Below are 13,763 nucleotides of genomic sequence, written 5' to 3' on the forward strand. Positions count from 1 at the left end.
GAGAGTGCTTAATAGACTCTGAAGGGGATTTGCTACTGGAATAAGGAAATGCTATAATCAAAGAGAGAAAGTAATGAGAAGCTGAAAAGATTTGACCATAACAAATTGCAGGATCAAATGAATACTTCCAGAACCAAGCCCTTCTGGGTTTTTGGAGAATCTGCTTATGCCTCCAAGGATTGCTGTCAAGTGAGTCAGGACCATCACTGGCTTCCAACCAGAAGAATTTTACATCCAGCTCACAATCTATCCCCCACCTTTTTCTCCAACCACTGATCGCAGTGGCACCCTCCATTTGGAAGGAAACTTCTAGAAAAGTTTTGATTTTTCAGAAGTTGGAAGCATGGTCTTCATACTTTGGAAACACTGACTTCAGCACTGGGTCGCCAACAGTGAAAATGTTCCCAAGGAGAGAGGGTGACGAGCTTCATTTTCACGTTGCCTACAGCGTGTCCCCCTCTGCCTCTCACTGAGTCAGGCAAGCAAATTAGCTTTTCCAGACGTCTTTGAGTCCTCACATCCAACATTACAGGTAGAACTCAGAGGTGACATAATTTAAGCATGGCCACAAACAGAGCTGATGGTCCACAGATCTGGACTCTAGCGCCTTTCCCACCATCTCCACACCATTTTCCCAGAATGAAATAAGCCTGACATTGAAACACCAGGCAGATCATGTGACTTCTGAGGTCACCAGGGGAATGGAAAGCGTAACTCCCAGTGAGTGTGGATGGCTCAATGCGGAGGATCGTGTGGTTGGGAGAGAGCCCTGACTGTGTATGCCAAGCACCTACCCACCTGGGTAGAAACTCATGTAACCTGGGTATAAGCGTAGTCGCAAGCAAATGATCAATAATGAAAGGAGAAAGAAATATTCCTTCAGCCAGTCATTTCTTTGTGCAATCATTCATTCTATCCTTCATTCACAAGTACTTATTAAATGTCTGTGTTGTACCTTGAACTATATATGAGGGATGTAATAATAGTGAATGGGGCATAACCCTTCTCATCAAAGGTTTTATTACCTGGAAGAGAAGATTGACAGCAAACCGTGATAAGACTACAATGTAGAAAGGATTCATCCATATTTTATAGACGAGGTAACTATGAGGCTTAGAGTCAATAAGTAACTTGCCCAAAGTCAGAGCCGGTAAGTGGCACAGTCCAGATTTGATTCAGACCTGTTTGACACAAAAACGCTTGCTGTCACTCCTGCTGTAGGAAGTGTGAATAGGTGTGCTGGCAAAGAAAAGTGTTGTCCTTTTAAGGTTTAGAAGTTTGGGAAGCCTGTAAACTACATGCTCCACGGGGAGAGCCGCAGCACGGATTAGCATATTCAAGGGTTGGAGCCACTTTGTGGTAAGAAACACTCTGAAGAAAGGCATTTCTCAAACATTCAGATGGTTCAGCCAAAGCCCCCTGCGCTGTAGACTGTGCTGACAACAATGGGAAAACATGCAAAGACTACAGTGCACAGGGGGTGCTCCAAACTCAGCACATGTTCCCTTGACACTCTGGAGCATTGGTGAATTGGATAAGACACATTCACAAATTGGGTCCTCTCAGGCTCTGTGATGTTAAAGAATCAAATTCTGGTCCACTTAGGAGTGAAAGAAGCCAAGAAAAATAGTATTTTTAGGCATGAGTTTCTAACAGTGAACAATTTTTAGCAGTCTAGTTCTCTGCTATCAATTATAGCAGCAATAGATTTGAAAATTACAGAAAGTGCCTTTGTTCACGTCATACTTTGACAGCAGTGACAGGTTCCCACAAAGGAGACAGCCCCTGGGACGTGAAATGATGATTTTGGACGGGAGTTTTTTGTTGTCGGAGAGCAGGCATTTATGAGGGGTTTGGGGGCGGGGAGAAGATCACTAATCCAGATCTTCTCTAGAAATTTGTTAGGACAGAGGATTCCTCACCCCCAAATTTAGTGGCATAAGTTGATTTACAAATGGAGTAAGACTTTTTTTTTTTTTTGCTTTTTAGGGCCGCACTCGCAACATATGGAGGTTCCCAGGCTCGGGGTTGAATTGGAGCTGCAGCTGCTAGCCAACACCACAGCCGCAGCCACAGCCACAGCAACACCCAGTGTGAGCTGTGTTTTCGATCTACACCACAGCTCACAGCAACGCCAGATCCTTAACCCACTGAGCGAAGGCCAGGGATCAAACCCGAATCCTCATGGGCGCTAGTCGGATTTGTTTCCACTGCGCCACAATGGGAACTCCAAATGGAGCACGATTTGAAAGAAGCTGTCCCCAAGGACTTGACTGCCCATGGGGGCAGAGTGGGGGAGCAAGTAGGTGCAAAAATAGCTCCAGGGTAAGGCAGAGAGGGGCTCAGAGAAAAAGACAAAAAGGGCTTTGAGGCAATTTTTACTAAGTAGGAAGACAGATGTACGAAGCACCTCTGGTTATGAGTTTTTATCAAATGCTGGCATATCTGGCCTTCAGGTAAAGCTTGCTACTCTATTATTCTATCTGCATTCCACTGTTCTTAACAGTGGCAATTTCCCAGTGTGTAAGATTTAGTTCTACCTAAGAAAGAAAACATTCTATTTATTTATTTATTTTGGCCATGGTGTGCAGTGGCTTGATGTGGGATCTCAGTTCCCAGACCAGGAATTGAACCTGGGCCGTGGCAGTGAAAATACCAAACTCTACCCACTATAGCACCAAGGAACTCCCCCAAAGCATTTTAAAAAAGCACTTATGATTTTTTTTAATGTTGATATTAATACATTTATCCTGTGGGAGACAGTGGGGCTTTGGTCAAGCCAAGACCAGGTGAACCTGCCCTCAGCCTTGCAGGGAGGACCCCAGAAGCAATGACCGAGCCCAGTACTAAGGAAATCAGAAGGCATTTGGCGAAGCCCTTGTCACTTCTTCTTTTCTTTCTTTTCTCTTTCTTTCTTTCTTTCTCTCTCTCTCTCTTTCTCTTTCTTTCTTTCATCCTTTTTTTGTTTTTTGTTTTTTTTTGTTCTTTATCCCTCAAAAACATTGATCTCCCCAGTGAACTGAACTGGATTAAAATCACATCAGTTCTCTCAAGGGGATCCGAGTGGCCGCTCCTAAAAAAGATGTTGCCAGGAGTTCCCGTTGTGGCTTAGTGGTAATGAACCCAACCAGTATCCATGAGGATGCAGGTTCAACACCTGGCCTTACTCAGTGGGTTAAGGATCCAGCATTGCCGTGAGCTGTGGTGTAGGTTGCAGACGTGGTTTGGATCCCGAGTTGCAGTGGCTATAGTGCAGGGAGGCAGCTCCCGCTCTGAATCAACTCCTAGCCTTCGAACTTCCATATGGCGTGGGTACAGCCCTAAAAAGACCAAAAAAAAAAAGACATCGCCAAAGCCTTCTTTCTGCTTCATCTCACTTCTATTTACTGTACTTGTTTCTGGTGTCTCCATGCCAGCCTGGAAACTCTGGGAGGGCAGGAATGTCTGTTCACCACCAGATCCTAGGGGCCTGTGCTGGGAGCAAATTATTTTGTTTTTCAATTAGAAACAGGGCAGCATGTATTGAGGTCTTTTTAAAAAAGCATTTATTGCTGAAGTTGTGCTCATTATTGAAAATTTAGGAAACAGAAAAGAACCAAAAGGAAAAAGTGATCACCAACAATTATTATGGCGTATTTCTTTGCAGGATTTTTTTTTTCCTGTATGTATAATATCCTGTAGCCTGTTTTCCCTGCTTAACACAATATCATAAATGTTTTCTTTCACTTTATTTCTATACTTACTGAGCACCTACTAAGTAGCAGGAACCAGGCTAGGCCCTATCATGCCTGAGATGGGCCTTGGGAGGCAAAGGGGTATTTCTGAAGCAGAGAAGCAAGGGGTGCATAGTTAAGACAAGAACTGCACCTTCAGTAGTGTGGAGAATTAACTTTAAGCTCACAAAGATAGCCAAAAGGGACACTATAACAGAAATTTGTGCCTAGATCTAGTGCCTTATAAGACCCATTAGAAACACTGACTTGATACGATAGGAACATTTCTAGGATTTGTCAGAATGTCTAGAAAAGGCCAAAATTGCAGTCAGTAAGTTCAGTTTTTGAATGGGGCCCTTCCCTAAGCAGCTTTCTGGTAAAGATGTCGATGTTTTGAAAGTGAGGATTGTCACGAACTGTTTTGGCCCCTCTGCCAGCCAGTCAGAATGGATGCTGGTTGTGGTGTTGGAGCAAGGTCTGGAGATGCCTACCAGGCTGTACATGACCTTGGCCCCTGTGTTAACTGATGGCGAGGAGGTCTGGAGAGTCCTAGGGAGAAGCTGGAAGGCCAGGCAGTGGTGGGAAGGCTCAGAGGCTCAGGGACACAGTCACTCACCAGTTGGCACAGTTGTGTTTCAATGCTTGAAGAAACATACACTGCACAAGGGCATCCTCGCCGCCACACCCACCTGGAGAGCAGCTTCTTTTCTCAAGTCTATAACACATACTCTTAGATGTCAGCGGGCCTACTGTCTCTGATACAAGAGCCATGGTCTTCCAGCCTTTGAATTTGAACAGGTGGAGTATGATTCAGGGCAGACACCAGGGAGAGGGTTGCAGAGCCAGCCCATAGAGGGCAAGCTGCAGCTGGCTCTGCCGCCCTCCTTCCTAAAGAACCTCCTGGAAAATTCACTGCAACCCAGGCTCTCACTCAGTCATCACACCTCCTCTCATGGGCTTGCAGCATGGCTGAGGTCCTCAGAACACATGGAGCTCCAGGGTGGAGAAAGGCATCTCCCAGGGTGAAGAACTCGCAAAGGGGCCAAGTATGGACTCGGGTCCTGAACATCCCTGAGCGGCAACAGCCAGCATCTCCCAAGAATCTCCCAAGAGGTCTCTCCTGCTGACCAGCCAGCTCCAAGTCCCATCCCAGTACCCATCTTTTCTGGGTGAGGGGAAAGCTGGGCTGAAAGACAGAAGTTTTCCAATTAGTCTTTCAGTTACTGAGCAGGAGTTATCAGGGCAGGTCCTGGGCTGGAGGCACGACATGGGTGATGTACTATAAACCTCACAGCAGCCTAGGACATTGGTAGCTATAATTCCCTTTTTGCAGATGATCAAAATAGGGCTTTCTTATATGTCGAGGAATTCTGGGGCTGCTGAAGGGCTCAGAGTATAACTTGCTCAAGGATTCATAGCTAGTGAGCAGCAGAGCTGGAGTTTGGACCCAGGCATGTAAACTATCACCCATATTCTATTAGGGCCACACAGGAACAGCTGGAGGAGGAATACGGCAGGGCTAGGACATTTGGCTTAGGGAAGAGGGGTGGGCAAAAGCTCTGGGAAGCAGTGCTGGGAGGAAAATACTCCCCAGCCCCCACCCCTGTCCCGTTACTTTTCTTCCAACCCTCCCACGAATACAAAGTTCCATAACAATAGTTATCAGTGATAATTAGCTAACTTCTTAAACTCAGAAGATGTCCTTGGATGGGATGCTTTAGCAATGGAGATATCCAACCAGGAGAAGAGAAGGCGAATGAAAGAGTCTTTTTCTTTTTTTTTTTTTTTCATTTTTTAAAAGTTTTTATTGAAAAGTCTTTTTTTGTTGTTTTTTAAAGTTTTTATTGTGATTTACAATGTTCTGTTAATTGCTGCTGTATATACAACAAAGTGATTCATTTATACAAGTGCCCATGTCCATTCTTTTTCAGATTCTTTTCCTACATAGACCATCACAGAATACTGGGTAGAGTTCCCTGTGCTGTACAGCAGGTCCCTGTTGGCCAGTCATTCCATAGACCTCAGTGTGCATAAGCCAGTCCCAAACTCTCAGTCCCGAATGGTAGCCATTAGCCGCCCTTCAGCCCTGCGGTACAAAGCACTTAGGTTGACTGTCTGTCTACTGCTTTCTGCCCTGGGGCTTTCAGACCCAAAGACAAGTTACCAAGTTTAGCATAGTGGGCAGGTTCAGATGCTGTCTCTGCTGGATACTGGCTCTGAGATCTTCAGCCAGTTTCTTAGCATTTCTGCATCTCAATTTCCTTACCTGTTAAAAGGTCATATTTCTCAGAGCTGTTGTGAAGATTAAATAACATAATGTTTGCAAAGGGTTTAGCATGGCATCTGGCACAGAGCAAATCCCTTAATCAAGAGGGTTAATAACATGAAATTGCCTTCTTGTGAATTATTTCATCACAAAGTTATGGAATAATCCCTTTATTGCAAACTTACGAACTTAAAAAAGCCCAGCTATTGAAATGATGGAGAAAGAAAAGAAGAGACACAAGCTATAATATTGTCTAACTGCTTTTATAGGAGGCGTGGAAATTTACACTGACGAAGGCAAGACAGATTGTCAAGAAATCCCCAACTCTGGTAAGTAAGCAACGGGGAGAATGCCAGTATTTTCCTGGGCCCATTCACCTCCATCTAGCCCCAGCTCTAACTCTCCAAAGGCCAGGGGCTACTCCGGACGCAAGCCCACAACAGCTGAACTAGGACTGAAGTAGGAATATGAGCTCCTTCCCTTTTTTTCTCCTCCTTTCTCTCTATAGGAGCATTTCTTAACCCCAGCACTGCCAACATTTGGGGCTGGATAATCCTTTGTTGCCGGTGCTGTGCTGGGCATTGTAGGATGTTTAGCAGCATCTTTGTCCTCTACCCACTAGATGCCAGCAGCACCATCCCCCTGTCTAGTCATGACAACCAAAACCTTCTCCTGGCACACAGCCAAATGTCTTCTGCTAATCACTGTGGAGAGCTGCTGGCTGTATTCTCCTGCTCCTCCACTTTCTAAATATGTGACCTAGGCTGAGCCTCAGTTTCCCTATCAGCGAGATCAGGGCAACAACAGTGTTCCTTTCTCAAAGCATGGATGTCAAGACTAAGAGAGTTGATGTGTACAAAGTGCCTGATATCGTGCCTGGACTTAGCAAGCTCTCAGTGTAAACACTGGCTGAAATCACCACTATTATTAGTCCTTTCTCCTCACTTGTCTTCGCAATTGTAGTTTTATTCAACAGATAGAATACTTAGTTCAGGAGTTCCCTTCATGGCTCAGCGATTAACTAACCCGAGTAGGATCCATGAGGATGCAGGTTCAATCCCTGGCCTCACTCAGTGGGTTAAGGATCCGGCCGTGTAGATCACAGACTCGGCTTGGATCCCACATTGCTGTGGCTGTGGTGTAGGCCAATGGCTACAGCTCCAATTGGACCCCAGCCTGGGAACCTCCATGTGCCATGGGTGCGGCCCTAAATTTAAAAAACAAGAATACTTAATTCAAACAATTATGATTAAGTCAGATATTTGAGTTAGGCCCTGTTGGCCCATCAGCCCCAGTTGAAAAGGCAGCAGAAAGGTAAACCTTTGAAGAACAGCATCTCCCTTGATGCCAGCGGTCCTGGCAGGAAGGAAGCCTTCATCAGAGATGAGAGGGCACGGCCCTGGGCCTGGGCTTCTCCCTGCTGGCCTGGCCCCTCCTTCACTTGATGCAACACCTTCAAAGTCGTATTGATTTGGCAACATGGAAATAAAGAGGAAGAAATTGCCTCATGGCTCGGCTTGCCAGATTTAGCAAATAAAAAAAGAGGATGCTCAATTAGATTTGAGTTTAAGATAAACAGCGAATAATTTTTAATTTGAGTTTCAGATAAACCGCAAATAATTTTTTAGTATAAGTATGCTCAATACAATATTACTTGGCAACCCTACCTGTGGGAGGCACCGGGGTTTTGATGTGCAAAGCTGATACATGTTGGATGCCAACACACAGGCATTTCTGCACAATCACAATGCTCGCATCACCAATTATTATTTAATTCAGCGAGTCATTAAAGGCCAACCATAGCTGGTTCAGCCAGTCTGCTTAAGTCACTCAACAGGAAACTGAAACATCACATGGAATCCTTGACTACTAACTTCAGAACTTTTATGTAATCAGAGCAGAGGATAATACAGTTGTTCTCCTATTCTCAACATACATCTCAAACTTATTCTCAGGGCATTGCTTACCTCACTAGCATAAACTGCCTTGGCATTAACTCGAAGGCTAATTAGGATTTTACAGTTTTCATTTCTGTCACCAGAATTGCAAGCATAATTCATGGGGCAAGATTCCAGTTATTCCTTGCAAGAAGCCAAACAAACAAACAAAAAAAATCAACAGAACAATTCAACAATGAAAAAACTCCTCAAAGCCCTCCTCCAATTTATTTAATTTCTAAATTGAAGCTATCAAGGAAAAAATAATCAGGAAATGCAAATAAGCATCTCTGAAAAACTGCTTGGAGGAAATTGGCTGTAATTAATTCCACTGTGATGGTTGATATAACTGCAGACCTATAACCAGGGTGCAGAGAGAAAAACACAGGAGGTCGCATGTCATTTCAGCCCAGCCTGTCAGCTGGAGAGTCCAGGCTCTCCCACTTTGACCCACTGTGTACCCCTTTCACCACAATTTCCTTTCTTGAACCCCTGTTTGTTCTGTATTCATTTAACATCCTGGGGTGGGAAAGTTCCAGATGCAAACAGAAGCTGGTTATTTAAATAGATGGCAAAATGAAAATGCTGCCTAAGTCCTGTGCTCAGGGACAGCCCAGATTTGAGACCTTTATTTTAGGTGGGATTACATGTAGCCAGGTGTGATATTTTCAGTCCATCGCTGAGTTGATAATAGCCCACATTTTCCCTCTGTCTAGTAAGGTTCAGATTGAAAGGAAGGGGCTGTCAAACATGCAAGCAAAAACTTCTGCAGTGCTGCTGTGTGTCTGCCTAAGTTCACTTTGCAATTAAATTATAAGTAGAGGTTAGTTCTCTCCATACTGTGTGATGAAAGCCTCTGTCTTAACAGAAGGAGTTCTGGGTGTCCCTGGACAAGTTCTACTATCTACTGCCCATGTCCTGGATCCAGTTTTGGCACAATGAATGTCAAAGACAGCTGCAGCCTTCAGGCTGAGTTTTGACAGTGAACAGCTGTGCAGTTATAACATTTTATTCCATTGTACCGTTGGTGTAGTAATTAACAGGCTGTTCCTATAAATTTTTTGATATATTGGTTATCATCCGTGTTAAAACCTACATTGCCATTAATTGACTAGACTAAGGTCTTCAGACTAAAGTAAATATTAAAAGAAGTAGCTCAAACTTTCGATTTCGACCTGACTTTGAACTCGGGGTCTTAGAATGTGTCTCTTTCCAAATTGCCACCCTCGCTGTGGCATAATTGCCCGCTGGGGTTTGTTTTATGCGGCTCATCTCAGTCAGTTCCCATGTCTCCAAACACCCCTCCTTTGGGCCACCATCCCCCTCCTTCTACCTCACATTAGTGGTTCCCAGCCGGTGACAATGTTACCTGCCCACCCCTCCCCTGGTGACATTTGGCAACATCTGGAGACACTGGGGGGGGCTGCTGGAGACAAATAGTGGTTCCATGCGGATACGATGCTAAATATCCTACAGCTAGCAGGAGAACCCGGAACAAAGATTATTCAGCCCCAAGTGGCGGTAGTGCTAAGGTTTGAGGCCCCTGGGATCAGGCCTGGGATCTTTATCTGCCAGCAAATTCCTTTGCCTTCCTGTCTCCCAGAGATATCTTTTTTCCTTCACTTCTTCCTTCCTTCCTTCCTTCTGCATCTGCAGCATATGGAAGTTCCCAGGCTGGGGGTTGAATTGGAGCTGCAGCTGCTTCCCTACACCACAACCAAAGCAACATGGAATCTGAGCCACATCTGTGACCTACACAAAGCAGTGCCAGATTCTTATCCCACTGAGCAAGTCCAGGGATCAAACCCACATCCTCATGGACTATGTTGGGTTCTTAACCTGCTGAGCTACCATGGGAACTCCTCCAGAGATGCTTTTCTGAAGTACAGAAAGCAATTCTTCTGCTTAACACCTTCTGGGATGCCCCATTGACCGCAGGCTTGTCCTAATGGAATGAATACAGAGAGTGGGGACAGGAACAAGGGTAACTTTAGTTATGTAAAAGAGCCCCAATTCTGGAAGAAGAGTCCAGAAAGCCAAACCATAATGCCAAGAGGAGAGGAAGGGCCTTTAGAAGTTGGAGAGCTGTCCCTTGAACTAAACAACTCTCTTTGCTTTTGTTTTTTTCTCTCCAGATCTATTCCAGAAGTGATTCTGATATTTGTTCCCTCCCATTTTTGGCCAAGATCTGTCAGAAGATTAAATTGTACGTATACCACGTCTCCCTTCCTGAGCACTGGCAGGCGAGAGCATCTTTGGCTGTCTGTGTTTTCTTAGGACTAAAATGATCTTCAAAGTTAAAAGGCATCTTACTGAAGGTGGAAGTGTTTCTTGCTCATGACTTGTACAGAAACGAGTAGATAAATTAGCTCAGAACAACATACTGAATACTAGCATCTTTGAACCTCCAAGTCCAACTGACTCACATCCTGGGCTGGAACACAGCTTGCCTGCCAGTGAGACCTGTGAGTGGTTCAGTGCAGGCTCCCACTGCACTTGGGGACAGCCTCTCCTTGCTGTGTAAGATACAGCCAAGGTCAGCCATTTGCCATGGCAAGGACTCTTTGAGCATCTTTAGAGCAAGGCACTCACAAGGCTTGAAAGGGACCATTTTTTCACAGTTCCCACCTATTACCTAAAATATGTAGCTCTGATATGTATGAGCAGGGTTTTAAATTGCAGAGACGCTGTCCAGAGTCCCCAGGCCCTCCTGTCTCAGCTTAAAATCTCACGCTCCATCTCCACTGAGTCTGAGTTTAGCTAGGTGGCATAGTAGTCACTGTCCAAAACATTAAAAGACAGAATAGTGTCCTGAGAGTCACGTTGGACAAAGAGGTAAAATAGCACAGGTCCACCTTCCACCAGCCTGCTTCCCATGTGACGAGGGCGGCAGCTGCTGCCAAGCAGCGTATGCCTCTGTTCTAGGGGCCAGATGCTGAACTTGCAATGCATTTCTGCACTGAGTTCTCACTCCATGAAGTAGGGATTATTATTCCCATTTTGCAGAGAAGGAAACTGAGTCTTACAAAAGTACCTTCTCCCAGCCACAAGGACCCAAGATACACCCCCAGATATGTTGGGTGGGACCCATTTGTTCTTTAGAAACATCCACTTCCATGACTCCTGTTCAATGCTGCCTCTTGAGCCAGTTTGAGGACTTGAGCCACTTAATGTTTCTGAGCCTCAGTTGCCCCATATCTAAACTCAAGCTATAGACTCATTTGGGGAGTTTTTTTTTTTTTTTTTCTTTTCTGGCAACCCTGAGGCATATGGAGTTCCCCAGGCCAGGGATCAGATCCGAGTCGCAGTTGCGACCTATGTTGCTGCTGCGGCAACACCAGATCCTTTAACCCACTATGCCCAGCTGGGGGGAATAGAACCTATGTCCTGGCGCTGCAAAGACAGGGCAGTTTTTAAAATGCAGACTCCCTGGCCTGAGACCTGGCAGGAGAGTGCAGCATGTTCCTAGCTTCCTGGTTGGCTGTGTCCTCCTCAGAGCTCATGTCCTTGTTCAGCAGTCAAACCCTAGATGCTCCATGTACAGATGATGCTTTAATGACTTCAAATAATGTCCCTTCTCTGTGAGACAGTCACTGAGAGCACACCATCTGCCCTGGCCCCTGTTGCTTTAATTCTGACTCTCCCGCAGGCAGCTGCTGTCACTTGAGCCCATTCCAGTCCAGCCTGGCTCTCACCGAGAGGGGTTAGAAGGGAGAGCTCTCAGGGGTGAGAGTCAGGCTGCCCATTTGGACTGAGAGGCTGTATTAGTTTCCTAGGGCTGCCGTAATAAAACACCACCAAGCAGGTGGCTTAGAGCAGCAGAAATGTATTCTCTTCCAGTTCCAGAGGCTGGAAGTCTGGAAGCAAGGTGTTGGCAGGGTCCCGCTGAGACTCTGCTCCTTTTGAGATTCCCTCTGAGACTCTGGGTCAGATTCCTCCTCGCCTCTTCCAGTAGTGGCTGTCCATCCTTGGCATCCTGCGCTTGCTCCTGCGTTACTCCAGCCTCTGCCTCCCTCTTCCTATTTGGTCATCTTTCCTGTGTGTCTCTCTTTTCCTTTTACAAGGTCACCTGTCATAAAGGATTAGGGCCCACTCTAATGACCTCATCTTCACTTGGTAACCTGGGCAAAGACCCTCTTTTCCAAGTAAGTTCACATTCACAGGGACCAGGGGTCAGACCTTCAGCCTATCTTTTTGATAAACACAGTTCAATCCACAGCAGAGGCACTTCTCCTACGTCCTGTTATCCTTCATCTCACGAGCTTCGTGGAAGCCGAGTCCACTGAACACTCCCTGTCTGCTTTGAAAGTATCTCAGGAGAGGAGAAGGCTATGCTTCTGACCCACATTCAGAGCTTCTGAGGGATCCAAGAGTTTAAAAACTTCTCCTGCTTCATCTGCCCACATGAGTTCCTGCGAGGCAGCTGTGTAAAGTGCTGGCCTGGATCCCAGAAGCAGTCATCAACACCCCTTTTCATGAATAGATGTGGAGGCAGAGCGTCTCAGGACATGAGGATGGAGGGGAAATAGACGTGAAAGAAGATGCTGGCGGGGCTGAGATGCGCCCAGGTCCCCATGCCCCTGATTATTTCATCATGCCCGGCTCTCACTGAATTGAGACCCCTGTCCCTGCCTTGCTGAAAGCACTGTCGCATTTTCTGTGTCCAGCCTGGGCCAGCACAACCCAAAACGGCAACTCTTCACTTGAACCACCTTTGGTAAACTGAATTCAAGAGCAGCTGTGGCCAGGGATTTTCCTGGCAAAATTTAAAAGGGAAATTCTTCTGTTACGAAAAAGCAAGAGCAGTATGTTTTTCTTCTTTCTGAAACGCACTGTGCTTCTAGTGTAATTTGTACCAGGTTGCAGTTTATTGCACATTTAAACTCAGCCTCATTTATTCTTCAACCTGTGGCTGAGTGATAATAAGAAAAGTTATCTGGTACTGCCTCTGCACTGGGAGCTCTTATAAATGCAACCATGTTAGGCAGACACCATTACTTGTCCCCTTTTTAAAGACGGAAAGTCATTTGCCCAAGGTCACAGAGCTAGTCATGGATAAACTGACTTTTGAACCCTTTCCCAAAGGCCAGGCTCAGAGCCATTTCATTGTCTGTCCCTTGACTCTGAGCCCCATTTTCAGATGAGTTAGTCAGTTCCAGGTCATTTACTGTCAGACCCACTAGAACAGTCAGCAGGTGGTAGAGACAAGACCTACAGGTCTTCTATTGTGTAATCCTACCATAAAATCCCCTCTAGTAAGAATGCCTTTCCTGCTCCAGGCCTCTCTCTGCTCCCATCCTGTTTGGTTTAGTGCCTTCAAAACACAATGGAGGTGTCCACGCTGGTGGGAAGTTTTCCAGCTCACAGCTTGGCTTTGGCTGCTCAGCTGGCCTCCTTGGTACTCCGCACTCATGGGTGCCTGCTCCTGAACCCTCTTCCTCTCTGGCCACTTCCCTGTCAATCTCCCACACCCCGAGACAGCTCTTGGAGAGCAGGAATTCCATTTCTAGGTAAACTTATCCCTGGTACCTACCACAGTGCTTAGCATTAGTAGGAACTCTGAAGAAACAAGGCACTAAATAAAGGAAAGGTAATACTTTATTAGAAAAACAAATATGTTGGAAACCAGGCTACTACCACGGGGCAACCAGGTTTTTGGTTGTTATTATGTTGTTGTGATCAGAATTCACAGTGCCTATACACTGCCTACTTTTTATTGTAGCAGTTGTAAGTAGAGGGGTCCCCTCTGAATAATCTTTTTTGTTGAATTTCCAAACACATAAACCCACATATGTGTTATTTCACATTAATGCACACACAGACTGTCATATCCTACGTGAATTGTGT

General features: G+C 45.6%; 1 protein-coding gene across 6 annotated transcripts in view; it reads left to right on the forward strand.

The window, feature by feature from the left end:
- AOAH (acyloxyacyl hydrolase) overlaps nucleotides 1–13,763 on the forward strand; it is a 180,790-nt gene that overhangs the window by 64,337 nt on the left and 102,690 nt on the right. For all 6 annotated transcript variants that reach the window (XM_047763046.1, XM_047763049.1, XM_047763047.1 and 3 more), the window contains 2 exons: nucleotides 6,249–6,308; nucleotides 10,052–10,122. In XM_047763046.1, coding sequence (XP_047619002.1) covers nucleotides 6,249–6,308; nucleotides 10,052–10,122 — 131 coding nt within the window. The remainder of the gene's footprint in view (nucleotides 1–6,248; nucleotides 6,309–10,051; nucleotides 10,123–13,763) is intronic.

Source organism: Phacochoerus africanus, chromosome 16 (assembly GCF_016906955.1).
Source record: "Phacochoerus africanus isolate WHEZ1 chromosome 16, ROS_Pafr_v1, whole genome shotgun sequence".
In the NCBI taxonomy this organism is placed as follows: Eukaryota; Metazoa; Chordata; class Mammalia; order Artiodactyla; family Suidae; genus Phacochoerus; species Phacochoerus africanus.